Source organism: Electrona antarctica, assembly GCF_951216825.1.
Source record: "Electrona antarctica genome assembly, chromosome: 19".
In the NCBI taxonomy this organism is placed as follows: domain Eukaryota; kingdom Metazoa; phylum Chordata; class Actinopteri; order Myctophiformes; family Myctophidae; genus Electrona; species Electrona antarctica.
In genome coordinates this window covers 30,718,197-30,732,317 of record NC_136800.1, presented here as the reverse complement: position 1 = coordinate 30,732,317, position 14,121 = coordinate 30,718,197, and the positions used below count along the sequence as shown (strand labels likewise).

General features: G+C 42.7%; 1 protein-coding gene across 1 annotated transcript; it reads right to left on the bottom strand.

Moving 5' to 3' along the window:
• Positions 1-1,152: 1,152 nt before the first annotated feature.
• Positions 1,153-14,119, bottom strand: slc35a3b (solute carrier family 35 member A3b). The gene is made up of 8 exons (XM_079529153.1): positions 13,638-14,119; positions 6,193-6,457; positions 5,545-5,699; positions 4,783-4,905; positions 4,130-4,304; positions 3,789-3,907; positions 3,331-3,464; positions 1,153-3,229 (listed from the first exon to the last, which is right to left on the bottom strand). Exons 2-8 carry the CDS (start codon positions 6,389-6,391, stop codon positions 3,139-3,141), a joined length of 996 nt encoding a protein of 331 aa, XP_079385279.1. The 5' UTR covers positions 6,392-6,457; positions 13,638-14,119; the 3' UTR covers positions 1,153-3,138.
• Between the last annotated feature and the right edge of the window lie 2 nt (positions 14,120-14,121).

Here is a 14,121-nt window from a genome sequence, read left to right as displayed (position 1 = left end):
TGTTGCTCCATGTCCTCAGATATACCTCCACTCCAGTCCCCATACTATCACATCTTGTTAGCAGTGCCATAAAGGAGGTGTAGCCTACTCTAAGTGATATTTCTTGGTTAAAACAAAGTTTTTAGTTAAAGCTCTATCTGATAGTAACCATTGCTATAGACTGAGGGTATGCGCATGCATAAAGTGAGTGGCAAATCGAGTGGAAAAGTGAGTGGCAAAGCGAGTTTAACGTTGTTTAATGCAATCAGATGATGGGCTGTCGAGGCCAGAAAGTCGTTTCTTGCCACTCAGTAGGCGTTCCCGCATAACTTCCAGGTATGATGATGATGTCACGCATACCCTCTATAGATAGTGTTTGTTCCCCCCCGTCTCTTAAGCTCTTTAATAAACAGAAAATACATTTTCAGATGAGTTACCAATTTAATCCAATCAGGAGAGAGTAGGCTACACATTTATCAGCTTCAGTTTTATTTTGTTTCATTTCTAACTTTATCCTGCTTAGTTCTTTCTGTCACCACTTCTGACAGTAACCTGTATGAGATCTCTCTCCTGATTGAATAAATTTGGTATCCCGATCCCCTGTTACTGAACAAACTATAGCAATGGTTGCTCTGAGAATATAGAGCTATTTAACACTTAACAAAATAATCACGTACTGCAACTTTAACTCTTGAGAGTGTACAAATGTAACATTTATAAATTATCAAGAGTCACAAATTGATAAAGTAACAAGAAGAAAAACAAAGAAAACAAGAAAGCCAACCGTTTTCCTGACCTGACCTAATTCTGACTATATCCATATACGAATGGATTGGTTATTTTGGGATAAAATGTCGGGTTGCTTCAATGTCAAATAAGTGTTACGATTATTCAGTTGGTCTACCTTTTGTCAAGGCAGCCAAGCCCATTCATCCATCTGTTGCTATAGAGACCAGTTCGCCGGTTTGATTCTGAGTTCAGTGCATCTGACACCATTGAAGCAAAATATTCATGGGCTGTGTGAGTGAGTGTGAGAGAGAGAGAGAGAGAGAGAGAGAGAGAGAGAGAGAGAGAGAGAGAATGAGGGCAGCAGAGGGAGGCATGGGACTCACATTAAACATTCATCCCACTTTGAATCAAGAAGAAAGCACCTTCAGATATTTCGACATAAGAGACATTTAAAAATTAATTTATTCATGCTTTATCCTTTTTTCTTCATTAAAGCATTTTATAACTAGAACTGCAATAACTGCATTGTGTACAGTACATTCAAGGTCAAATAATTCCCTTCTCTTTTAATCTCACATTAGAAAAAGACATTCAGCATCTTTCAGTAGAACCAATCCCACCTCAATGCAGCAAATATGCAGTTCTTCATTGTGCCAGTAGATGGAGTAGTCTGCCTGAAATGTCGGCAGTTTTCTGGTCTTCGAGACCATGTTCGAGACAGGCACTACATTTTGTGTACAATGTACCTCAGTACCAATATAGCTCAAACTTCAGTACCCATTCATAAATACACATAAAAAAACATTTCCTCAACCCCCACAAAATATAAATATGTGTTTATAAAACTATAAAAAATAAGTCATGAGACTTCATCTGTGGAGTGTGGAATCCACTTGGCCCCATGAGGCCAAATCACATACATAAAAACTCCAGGAGTTGACCGTTTACGGTGCTCACCGAAAGCTGCAGGGTAAAGCCTGATCTATACTTCGTAGCACTACAGTGTCACGTGCCATAAATAGCCTGCCTAGCTATTTTTGGCACAGTCCTGCGCATAAATTAGGTTTAACGCTATACAGTATGTTGTCTATCGGGTGGAAGCCTCATGTCCAAAACTGTTACCTTTCAGGATCAAAATTCTAGAATATCACATCGGCAAGCTCAAACTCAAACCGCTTTGCGCCACAATTCGAGCTTGTGGATCTGCTACTTGTGATGCTGTAATATGATGAAGTAAGGCATTCATTTACGAAAAAACACAAAAAGTTCAAATAAGGAGAATAGATACGAGGTTTCTGCCCGACAGCAACAATCAATGTCATGTCAGTCTGTGTGTTATGCTGCTTTCACACTAGCAGCAACTGACAGACTACAGCGATATGAAGTTCATGTTTTAGGTTGTTATTAGAGAAAGTAAAAGATGAGTTTTAAACTTTTTTCATTTGCTGCTTTCTTTCGTTTTAGGGATTTTAGCAGTTTTTGACAGGGGGGCAGGGGCATTCTAACATGGGGCTAAATATGCATTTTTTTACAAAATATTATGGCAATTTCTTTTTTTATTATTTACTATAGTCCTAATAGACCCCAGGAAATTACATCTGGCCACAGAAGATCACAGGATCTACTGAATGTGAAGGAGGCCTACTGGAGGGAAGCCACACTGTGTGTCATAGGCCCAATATGTCAGTTTGACACATTCAGTAGATCTCGTGATCTTTTACCTTCTCTAATAACAACCTAAAACATGAACCTTGGTTGAAAAAAACTAAAGTTGTCCTTTAAACACAAAAGGTTTCAAGACACGTGTCACTGCGTGATGGGCATGACACACCACTACAACTTTTTGCGATGCTCCACCAATGACGCAGTGAAGCGTCAATCAACCATATTATTTCACTGCTTCCACCCATGATTCCTGCTCCGTTCTGGGAATGGAAGAAAAACAAATATCTGCTGTTGTTAACCATTTCCCTGTGCTATTTATTTATCCCCAACCTTTTCATCCATGCAGTGTGGCTTGAGCAATACTTTTAACAAAGACCACACTTGATGGCTTTTGAAGCTTTTGTCGCCGCTAGCATGAACACAGCATCAGTCTCACAGCATCAGTCTCACTGCACTTTTAGTGCCATTACACTACTAGTATCTATCATCCATTTGAATGTCACAGTCAGTAACAATAGTAAACATATGAAATGTCCACATGACTTCCATCTCCTGTGCAAATCAGCATTGTTGCAGGACAGACATGCTGTGCACATTGTCCGGCTGTGTTTCTACGGTGGTTTGACAAAGATATCACCCTCCGTGTATTCTAGTCTTTTCTCCAAAGTCAATTACTTGTCCCGCCTGCTCTCTCACTTCACGGATCGCTGCTCTGTCCTCCTCAGGAGGTAGTTAACGCTCGAACCCACGTTCTGTGCTGGTGGTCTATACTTTGGTGGTGCTGAGAACAAGCTTGCGCTCGTGGCTGTAGATAAACGTTGCAGCAATGACCAGCATCGCTCCTAGGAAGAAAACGCTGTGGAAAATAACAGAGAAATGCGTTCATGTTTAACCACGTAAGCCGTATTTTCTGTGTGTGTGTGTGTGTGTGTTTTGTAGTCGCAGGCATGTGTTTACCTAGTGGGATCAAAGTCTTTCAACAAGAAGTATGAAATGACCGTGGACAAGATGATGGACAGGGAGGTAGCAAACCCTTTGAGGATGTTGTCGGCGTATTTAATGACCGCTGCAACTACCAAACCGCCTAGAGCCTGTCCATATGCAACACAAAGAACAACACACTGCGTTAGAGCCTGTCCATATGCAACACAAAGAACAACACACTGCGTTGGAATATATTCATCACACACACACACACACACACACACACACACACACACACACACACACACACACACACACACACACACACACACACACACACACACACACACACACACACACACACACACACACACACACACACACACACACACACACACACACACACACACACACAACATTTTAAGACGACAATTTTCTCCGGCAGGACTGGTGTGCATTGCACTGCCTTATGTGATCATCACACTTCCTACCTGTAAAACCACGACTATACACGTGATTCTGTTGTATCCCTGAAATATCCCCGCCTCTACCACCCTGCTTCCATCATACACCATCATGCCTGTTAAGCCAAACACAAAGCCAAACAACCCTGGAATAGAGAGAGAAACAGGGCTTTCAGTTGACATGAAGACAAAACACACACAACTAATCACTCGAGGACATAACAAAGGAGACTTCACTCTGCTGTCAGGCACTCGATAAGCTCAAACCTCTTGAAAAGTTGAAGTGTAAGCAAATTGACTTAGAACACGGATACGCATGCACACTACGCACTATGCAAATAAGATATGCCATTGCCGCTGTTACTCACCGAGCTGAATGTTGCGGATCCACACGCTCTGTTTGGTCTCCTTGAGGATCTTCTCAAAGTAAACGCCAGCAAAGCCACTGGAGATGCAGGCTATGAGCACGGCCATAACCCCTATGAACTGGGTGCCTGCGGACAGCGCCTTCTGCTCAGAGTTGCCAATAGATTCTGTGGGCCACTGTGGTTTGTAAAGGAAACATATGCTATTACTCCAGGACCAAAATGTACACAAAATAGGTTGAGAGTTGAGACACACTTAAGGCATTGTGAATAAATACATAAATACACAGTACTGTACGTAAACACATTCTGGTGTGGAGAAACAATCCCCAATAGTCTTGGGAATATGTATATAATGAATTAACTTAGTTTTTGTAATTTGTGCGGTTGCTAAAGGCAACACATTATTGTTCAAGGTCAGAGATTTTTTTTGTCAACAAGTTAACCTGCTTGTTAACTTTTGCACAACAGAGAATTGAAGCTTTTGGTCATACTTTCACTATTGGAATTCACGGAATTCTGTTTCAAGTGGATTCCTCGAGACTTGCGTCAGTGCAACCACACCTTTCTGATTTGTACTGTTCCTGTCTCATACGAACAGCAGACGCCTGTATTGTGAGTGTTGGTACAGTATATGGATGGAATGTGTTCAGTACCTGGACCAGTGCCACACCGGCCATTAGAATGACCAAGGAGAGCCACTGGTAGACACCCAGCCTCTTCCCCAGCATGGAGACTGAGAACAGTGCTGTGGTGAGGATCTTCAGCTGATATGTCACCTGTAAGGGTCACACGTACATCACACACACATAGATGAGAAACAACGGGACAGTTCGCTCGCTTGGTGCATAAACACACAATCTATGTAAAGCGCTATTGGATAAAGGCGCTATATAAATGCACCATTTACCATTTAACACTTATAGAGTAAAACACAGCAGTAGAAAGACATGAGGTCATCATAATATACATATACACAGTGTCACAATCCTCAAACTTGTGAATGCAACACCACAAAATGCCCAATTCTAACCCTAACCCCAACCTGAATGTTTTACTGTAGTCAGAAGCTTAAACGGTTTTCTTTTTGAGGGGCGCAGCTTTAATGTTTGTCTTTCAATGATGCTTGTTTAAGAAAACGCCATAGACCATAAAGAGAAATGTAATGTTGACTAAAACAAACATTAGCACCCGTTGCTTAAACAAACATTATGTTGTAATTGATGTTGTAAGATGATAAGAGCGCCCCTCACTTCACATGGGTGTGATTTTTTTAACTATATAAAAAACATCATAAGTAGCAGATCTACAAGCTCAAAACGCATCGCTTCCCGTCACGTTTCAAGCTTGTATATCTGCTACTTTTGATGCTTTCGTGTGACGCTGTAGTATGGTCAAGTAGGGCGTTACACACACACCTGATAGGTGGCAGCGTCCAGGTTGGACAGAGCCACGTAGAGAAGATTGTTCTGCAGGGTGTAGATGGCTGCCGGAACGGCCAGCTTCAAGGTGTCCATGGGGTTACCTAGGATCTCCTCCCTTAAGACCCGGTGCAGGGAGCGCACGCTGAAATCTAACACACACACGCATAATTTGTTAGTTTTCAGGAAAGAAAAAGGGGGCGACAGAGAGAGGGAGAGCAAGGAGAAAAAAATTAAAAGAAACATGTAAAAAGAAAAATAGATATAATACACATACTGTATAGCATTACAAAGCGGATACACTGTATGTACGTACATGAGGTTAGACATAGGTGCATGCATGTGGATCTCTGACTTCACGTGGCTTAAATATTTCAAAAGACACAAAACATATGTGGGAAATATTCAAGGATTTACATCTTTGGCGTGCAAAAGAAATTTGGTGCCGATAAGCCCAGTGGTTTGCCAGATCATCTATCCCTGGACACACACACACGCACGCACGCACGCACGCACGCACGCACTCACGCACGCACGCACGCACGCACGCACGCACGCACGCAGGCAGGCAGGCAGGCAGGCAGGCAGACAGACAGACAGACAGACAGACAGACAGACAGACAGACAGACAGACAGAGTACTCACTGAGGTCTCTGAAGACGAGCAGGATGCAGGTGAGTATCTTCAGCACCTCGGCACACACCACGGCGGAGGAGGCCAGGTAGCGCGGCCCCTCCTCCTTCTGGGTGCGCGAGTAGCGCATGGTGAGCACCAGGGAGGTGGTCTGCAGCACCAGCACGCCCAGTGACATGTACTTCAACGACAACCTCGAGGACGTAGACATGACCGATGATGGCGCCGGCGGCTTCTGCTCAGGGCCAGACGACGACGACGATGACAGGAAGGGGACCTTGAAAGAAAACATGTGGGATTTAATTTATACCAGTGATTGATGATGATGATGAAGATGATGATGTTGAATCGTCTCTGTAGGGTGGAAACCTCATATGACCAAAACGGTTACTTTTCAGGATTCAAATAAAAGAATAGCAGAAGTAGCAGGTCTACAAGCTCAAAACGAGCCGCTTCGCGCCACGTTTAGAGCTTGCAGATCTGCTACTTTTGATGCTTTTGTGTGCCGCTGTAGTATGATATAGTAGGGCATTTATTTCCGAAGAAACGCAAAAAGTTCAAATATAGACATAGGTTTCTGCCCGACAGTAGTCTCGAGTAGCCAGACAACTATTCCACAATCTCCGAATGCTATATACTACAGTATATACTATACTACATGATCAGAGCTTCCGTTCTCCAGACTGTATGACGTAAGCATTTGAAAATTGGGAGAGGCAACAGTCTGGTCACGCGTGACTATCCTGCCAGCAACGATACCAAACTGGGGTTTGACATGCATTAGGCCACAGACCCCCATTTGATACTTGCTCTTGGACCCCAATCTACTCCAGAAGGTCTGTTTACTTTTCTCACTTGCAAAGTAAAATCACAAGACTGCATTTAACTCTCTGAGTTCCCTATCTTCACGTCACCTTAATACCCCTTATGCCTAAACTTTGTAGCAATTTTTTCCTTTAAAAAAAAACAAACATCAATCTACAAGCGCAATGTATGTAGATCGGCTATTTTCACAATTTTAACATTCTAGATAACCTATTTTCTGTGAGTGACACACTTTCAGAGAAGTCATGCTTCTATGGAACTTCTACGTAATCTAAATGGCTGAAATTGTGGCGACTGAGAACTTTTATCCATGATAGATGAGACTGAGCGAGGGAACAGAGACTGTGAGTGGACGACCCAATAAAGCATTACACTTGTTTACAAGAGGGTCCACCTTGTTCAATTCATCAAAACATTTAGAGACGTACAAATAGACACTTCTATATAGTCAAAGAACAGAACAGGAATTCATCATAAAGGAGGTAAAAAGGGAAAAGAAACATATACAGTGAGGGGAAAAAGGGGTGGGGGGGGGATTCCGATTTTACGGGGGCCAGTTTCGAATTGCAGCCGTCCGTAGGTGCCCTTTGAGAGCGGTTTTGAAGGAGTCAAGGGATTTGCATATCTTAATGACTGTTGGTAGGGCGTTCCACATTTTCGTGGCATAGGAGCGAAAAGGAGAGAGAGAGAGAGAGAGAGAGAGAGAGAGAGAGAGAGAGAGAGAGAGAGAGAGAGAGAGAGAGAGAGAGAGAGAGAGAGAGAGAGAGAGAGAGACACAGAGTAGAGACTCTGGGCAGTGGGCAGGCAAGCAGAGAGTGAGAGTCATTCAGAGGAATGCTAATGCTTGTCTGGCTGAGCAGTAAGGGGCAGTAAAGCTAAAAGTGTGGTCCTGCCCCGGGGCTGTGTGTGATGGCTATTTAATTCCCAGGAACACTCTGCATTCCACCACCGTTCACAAACAGTAGTACGATATAAACCCAAGCAAACAACAGGACGTTAAAACTGTAGTCCTGCTAGTAGTGGAACAATAACATGGTAATAATCCCAACACAAACTTCACTGAATTATGTTCACATAAAGTGTGTAAATAAAGGCATAGTTCCTGAGACTCTTGTTGTGCAAATAGTGTAATGGGAACATGAGTTGACATTGTGACAGGGCTCACTATCAGGATATTGGGAAATATCCTGTTACACTATTAATATCCTGTTGGTTAATGAACAAGGAAACATTTATTTTTACTTGGTGATAATTGTCACTGAATGTATAATATTATGAAGTTATGAACATATGTGCACATGTTTTTGGACTCGTGATTTAGCACATAATGATGTATATGAACATCAGTAGCCCACTAGCATGCATTTTTCCTCCCTAACTAATTTTCAGGAACCAATGACTGAGTGAGACTGAGTTCTTGTTGTCCTAGTCTTGTCTTCTTTGTCTTGTCCTATGGTTTTTCTAAACCCTGCATCTAACCCCGACCTACACCACAAGCAGCATGGGAGGATGTTCACAGCAGACAAACCATACCAGAACCAGACCATTTTGTACAATGTTTCTATTCAACTGTATGACACTTTCTGCCAGAAACCAGCTAACCACACCTTTATGTCCAGAGGGCCCTCTTTCGCCTAAGCCTTAGGGGAAAGAGGGGATGTTTAGATGTTTTTTCATCTGACGACCGACACTGTTCATATAGTTACACCCTTCCTCCACCCAGCAGCATTTAATTAACACATTATTATCATTCTTCGTTGTAATTCTCAGTATCATTCTCATTGTGTACCCTCAAGCCACTGTACCGGTTTGGCTGGTTTATGCAGATTGCTTTTCAAAGCTGTCGAAGTTTCTCTTAAGTTCACATTCACTTCCTCGTGGCTCTCTCTGACATCCAAATGAGAAACAAATGGCGCGGTCAATAATCTACTGCAACGGCAGTAAAGCAGACGTCTCAGTGGAGGTGACAGCAGGTCAGAAAGCTTTACAGAGAGACAAAGTCCCAGTATTCTGTGTGATCAAGTAGACAATAAACAGTAGACAAATACAACTCCATCCTGGCTGCATGGATCCTGCTACGTAAAAGGAACGCGTGTGAGACTAGTCTGAATGCGCAGGGAGGTGTGGTGTGTATAACACACTGGTGTCCTTATGTAGTCCATCTGAAGGCTCTGGCTGCTGGGGACCACTCGTACAATCTGCCTCTGTTTACCGCCTGTGTGTGTGTGTGTGGGGAGGGGGGGGCACTGGAAAACTGTCCAAAAAGCTTTCTCCACCCACCCAGCACACACAGTTGCCCCCATATTCATAAAGCTCTCTACGCAGAGTGGACAATATGAGCTTTCATATACAGAATAAAAAAGAACTATGGTTAAACGAAAGATACTTGTTCCAAGACACTGGTAACTCTTAACTATCTGAAGAATCTTAAAGTTAGCTGAAAAGAAATGGTCGTTCTTTGAAGATTGTGGCTAGCAGACTGTCAGATGGAAGCCTGCTTTGCATTTGAATATCTTACTTTCATAGAGTCCGTACTGGCAATGGCAGAAATCTAACCACTTGAACACTATCCTATCCTGGAGCAAACTTTGGCAAAAACAGCCTCTACAAGTCCACAACATGTCCCAATGCGTTGTGAGCTTGTAGATCTGAGCAGAGAATTTAGTATAGAGCCCTGGGGTACTCCAGTCAACTGAATACGTAGGGATTAAGTGGTTAAGTGACAAAAACACTACAATTTAGTGTGTGCCAAAAGCCCACCAAAACAAACAAACATTCTGTAACACAATTTGCTACAGACCTATGTTCTCACATGTCTGGCTGCTGATTTACCTGCATATAAAAGCAACCCAGTAGTTTGTCCTCTAGTAGTTTTCCATGCAAAATCACTCAGCAGTAAGTCGGCACAGAAACATGATGGATTTGCATGTTATTCCACCTTATATTGTTCATAGATGGACACATTCATTCCAATGTAGGCCAATGTTCTCCATGTTAACTCAGAATATTTTACAAGTACCTTTATGTAAGAGCCAGCGTCATCGATGGCTTCATCAGCTGGGCCTGATAGGTCTTCAGTGGACATTCCCAATTACATAGGAACAAAATCAATCTCTGACCTCTGTGTTAGCCGCCAGCAGTGTGAGGATGCTCCTCAGTCAGGAGCGTAAACTAGTTTCCCCACACAGCACAAAATGTGCACTAACCTGTTTGACTTAAAGCTATGCGTTCGTGCCATGTATACGTCACATGCTGATGACACTGGGAATAAGATAACCAGGGGGAGGATCCTACAAACTGCATGCCTCAGGCTCAGGTGAGCAGCTACCATTTAGGCGTCACCATAAACAAAAGCAGGTCGGTCGTACTTCTGCACACCAGTTGTCTTTCTACACTGGAGTGGGGACTTCCCATACACGGGAGTAACTTAATGATTATACACTTAGGATTATTGCCTATTGTTTTTCTCAATGATAGTCAACAGGAAATGTGGTAGCCAGATCTATACAGTATGACCTTTCTCACAAGGCACACAAAGTTCCTAAACATGAAATCACCTCACAAGCACCAATTAAAAGCCACAAATAAGTAAAGAAACAAGGACATGCAGTCCAAAGACATCATACCCTGGGTTGTCCTTTCTGAAGCAGTGGTGTAACATTTTGTTAATGTAACCATTTGTACATTCTGAGAGTGTACACCAGTGTAACCAAACTGACCATAAGCATCCATTTGGTTTGGTCACATCTGTACACTCTCAGAGATAAATGAACACTGATGATTTCCACATGAATAAATCAGATAATTCAATTCACGTTCACACGTCAGAGAGCCAACAGCATAGGGATACAGTTTCACAGACACAGACCCCTCTGCTTCTGGGGGACATTTAGTGAGGAGCCCATGGCCATAGGTCATGTAACACAAGCGCAGTGAGAAAAGCAGGTCAGAGTGAAAAGCCAGGCCTCTGTCTTTGTTAATGTGCTGAAATCTTGGTTCAACGCCACAGCAGCACGTTGCATAACGTCACGATGACGACTGTAATGAACCGCGAACAAAGCCTGGTGGATTTCATCCAACTCATAGTGGATGATTCACTGTAGGCAAGACAGTGGTGGAAAGTATAGTACACTGACTCAAGTACTGTACTTAACTACAATTTTTCAGTACTTTGACTTCACTTGAGTGTGTCCATATTTCAGTAGGCCTACTTAATACTTCTACTCCACTACATCTTAGAGGCAAATATTGTACTTTTAACTCTGCTGCAAGATCTGAAAACTTTAGTTACAAGTTACTTTGCAGATTTTGAAGCCCCATTTTATACAAACGCTATTCAGACAAATATATATATATATATATATATATATAAAAGAAAAAGAAAAAGAAAAAAAGCCACCATTCATCTGCTGATAGATTTAGGTGAGGTGCTGGAGTCACAAAAGTATAGACATGAAAGAATAAAGGGGGGGCTCTGCACACTCAAATCTGTGCACAATCAGGTAGCCTATTTATTATTGCAAGCTTTCAGTACTTCTTCAGGCATCAAGAAGGTGCCTGAATCCAACTGATATGATGCTTTCATAGGCCAGACAGCGATATGTGTCGTTGTATGGACACAGCTGGCTTGTATTATGGGAGTTGACTTCACAAGCAGCAAATATTTAACTTGAACAGTGTTGACAAAGCTACAGGATGCGGAGCCACTGTTCTGTCAGGCAACTAAATTAAATGTTCATGTTCAAGTGCTTTTATAGCTCCTTTCGGAACCCTACGTTAAAGTTTCTGACATTTTGATGACTTTATGTAGGGTTCCTTATCACCGGATTCAAGCGACATGGGATGCAATCTGATTTCCCCTGACTTACCCCTGTGCTGCGGTGTGGGTGTCACGCTGACATATTCCAAAAGAAGCATATGCACGCTATAGGATACAACGAACCCTCTCACCCCCCCCCCGAACGGCACAGAAGCCGTTAAGTATTTTTAATGTTTGTACGACCGTTTGGCCGCTCTGAAATTCTGTCTTCGGTCCCTCCTTGTTGACATCTCGGTTGGCTAGCTGCGCCTACGAGGCGCGTAGGGAGGCGCAGCTAGCCAACCGATATGCTGGAGGCGGTACAATGGGATGTCAACAAGAGAGAATTTCAGAGCTGCCAAAACGGTCGTACAAACATTAAAAATACTTAACGGCTTCTGAGCCGTTCGCGGGGGGGGTCAGAAGGTTCGTTGTCTCCTATAGCGTTCATATGCTTCTTTTTGAATATGTCAGCGTGACACCCACACCGCAGCACAGAGGCAAAACAGGGAAAGTCAGATTGCATCCCATGTCGCTTGAGGCCGGTGAGACCGGACCCTACGCGGTAGGTCCAAAGGAGCTCAACCCGGGGGTCCGGAGACGGGCTAGTGCTTTTACTGCCATGTATAGGCAAACATGGAAAGGTTATATTAGGAGGCGTGAACGCAATACATATGAATGAATGATCACATTGATAACAGATTTGTGATGGATGGATGGATGATGACTGACTGACTACATAAGATTTATTACAGTAAAAAGTGATAAAATATTCTGAACCTACGCGACTGCTCTTGTTATATTCCTTTACCCACTTAGATATTATATAAGCAGTATATATGATTATTATTTTATCAAACATCTCATTGTGTAAATATTTTGTGAAATCACAAATACTGGTAGTCATCCCCACAATAATGTCACTATAGATAATGAGGTATTTGGTCAGAAATACCTGATCTGATTTTGTGTCCATATCAGCCCTACTGTAAAACACCAACTAGCTCCCACTCCCAAATCTGCAGCACTCAAGACCTATATACTCTATGCTCAAGACCCTGGCAAAACACTCTTGCACAAAACAAGCATTGCATCATTCCAAACTGTCATTTCTGGTGCGTGACGAGTCATTCCATAATTCCATTCATTTATATCAGTACACTAGGCTACAGCACTGTCTGCAGCTATAACAACATTTTACAAATATGCCTACTTTTTATTGCGCTGTAATTTATAGGCTACAATTAGCTCTGATCCATAGAGCTATGGACCAGAACTAGGCTACAATAGGATTAAAAACGTATTACATTTTATAGAAAGTCCAAATCAAAAAGCTGTAGGCCTAATTCTGATAAAGTAAAGTCATATTAGTCCAGACTAGAGAGCAGTCTGGTTATTATCATTCAAGCAGGATTTCCATTTCACCTTCGCCAAGTCATAAAATAATATCCTACGTTTTAATTCCCTTGACGACGCCATAGAAAGTGGTAACTAAAGTCCCATCTACACGAATTTCTGAACAGGCAACACGTCCGTCGTACGGGGAAGTATAAATTAAGTTAACATGGCAGCAATCGCCATCCCGAGAAGATTACACACATAAACTGCACATTAAATCACTTTTAAGCTTGCCTTGTTGTCAGGTTTATCTCCAGTATCCTACCGTTAGAAACGTATTTTTTTTCCCAACTCTTCTCCGTCTCCTAAACACATACAAGTTTACTTTTCTGATAGCGCTCGGTCGACACGCCGCATCATGTAATATCTCTTCATAATAATTTACCTGAGGGATTTAACAGCGTTGAAAGACATGGGTGAATGAATGGATACTCACTCCGCTGGATGAGGATCTTCTCTTCTCTCAAGGTCTTCTTGGAGCTGCAGTCCGCAGCTGTTGACAGACGTTGTTTGAACCCCCGGGTGGATCGTGGACTTGACAGTGATCGGATTATTCACACAGTTCACACTGTACCTGGCTCATGTGAACCTACTACAGTAGTAGTAGTACACGACACTTTCACTTTCCCACCGCCTAGATTTGGCGACGCCTGATGGGGAAGTTGGACTGAATTAATATTTATTTTTACACGATTTATCATTTTAGTCTGCAATACACTTACTAACACGAGTCACACGATTTCTGTAATCTACGGGATATGTTGTGATTTCTGTGTGTGAGCTGTGAATGTTTGTGTCTTTTTGTAAATGTAGGTCTCAGGGAGACACCATGTATCTTTTGAGTCTCGAGCTGAAAAGTTTGGAAACCCGTTTGTCGTGTATTTACCGCGGCGTGGCGGTAAGGGGCGCTGTGGGCCCGA

What these genes read in the sequence shown, in the direction of transcription:
- slc35a3b (XM_079529153.1), bottom strand. Translation starts at nt 6,391, where the DNA reads ATGTCTACGTCCTCGAGGTTGTCGTTGAAGTACATGTCACTGGGCGTG. An exon ending in GCTCGTCTTCAGAGACCTCA is followed by an intron (nt 5,700 to 6,192) that starts GTGAGTACTCTG and finishes TGTGTGTGTTAG; the next exon opens with ATTTCAGCGTGCGCTCCCTG. An exon ending in AAAGACTTTGATCCCACTAG is followed by an intron (nt 3,230 to 3,330) that starts GTAAACACATGC and finishes TATTTTCCACAG; the next exon opens with CGTTTTCTTCCTAGGAGCGA.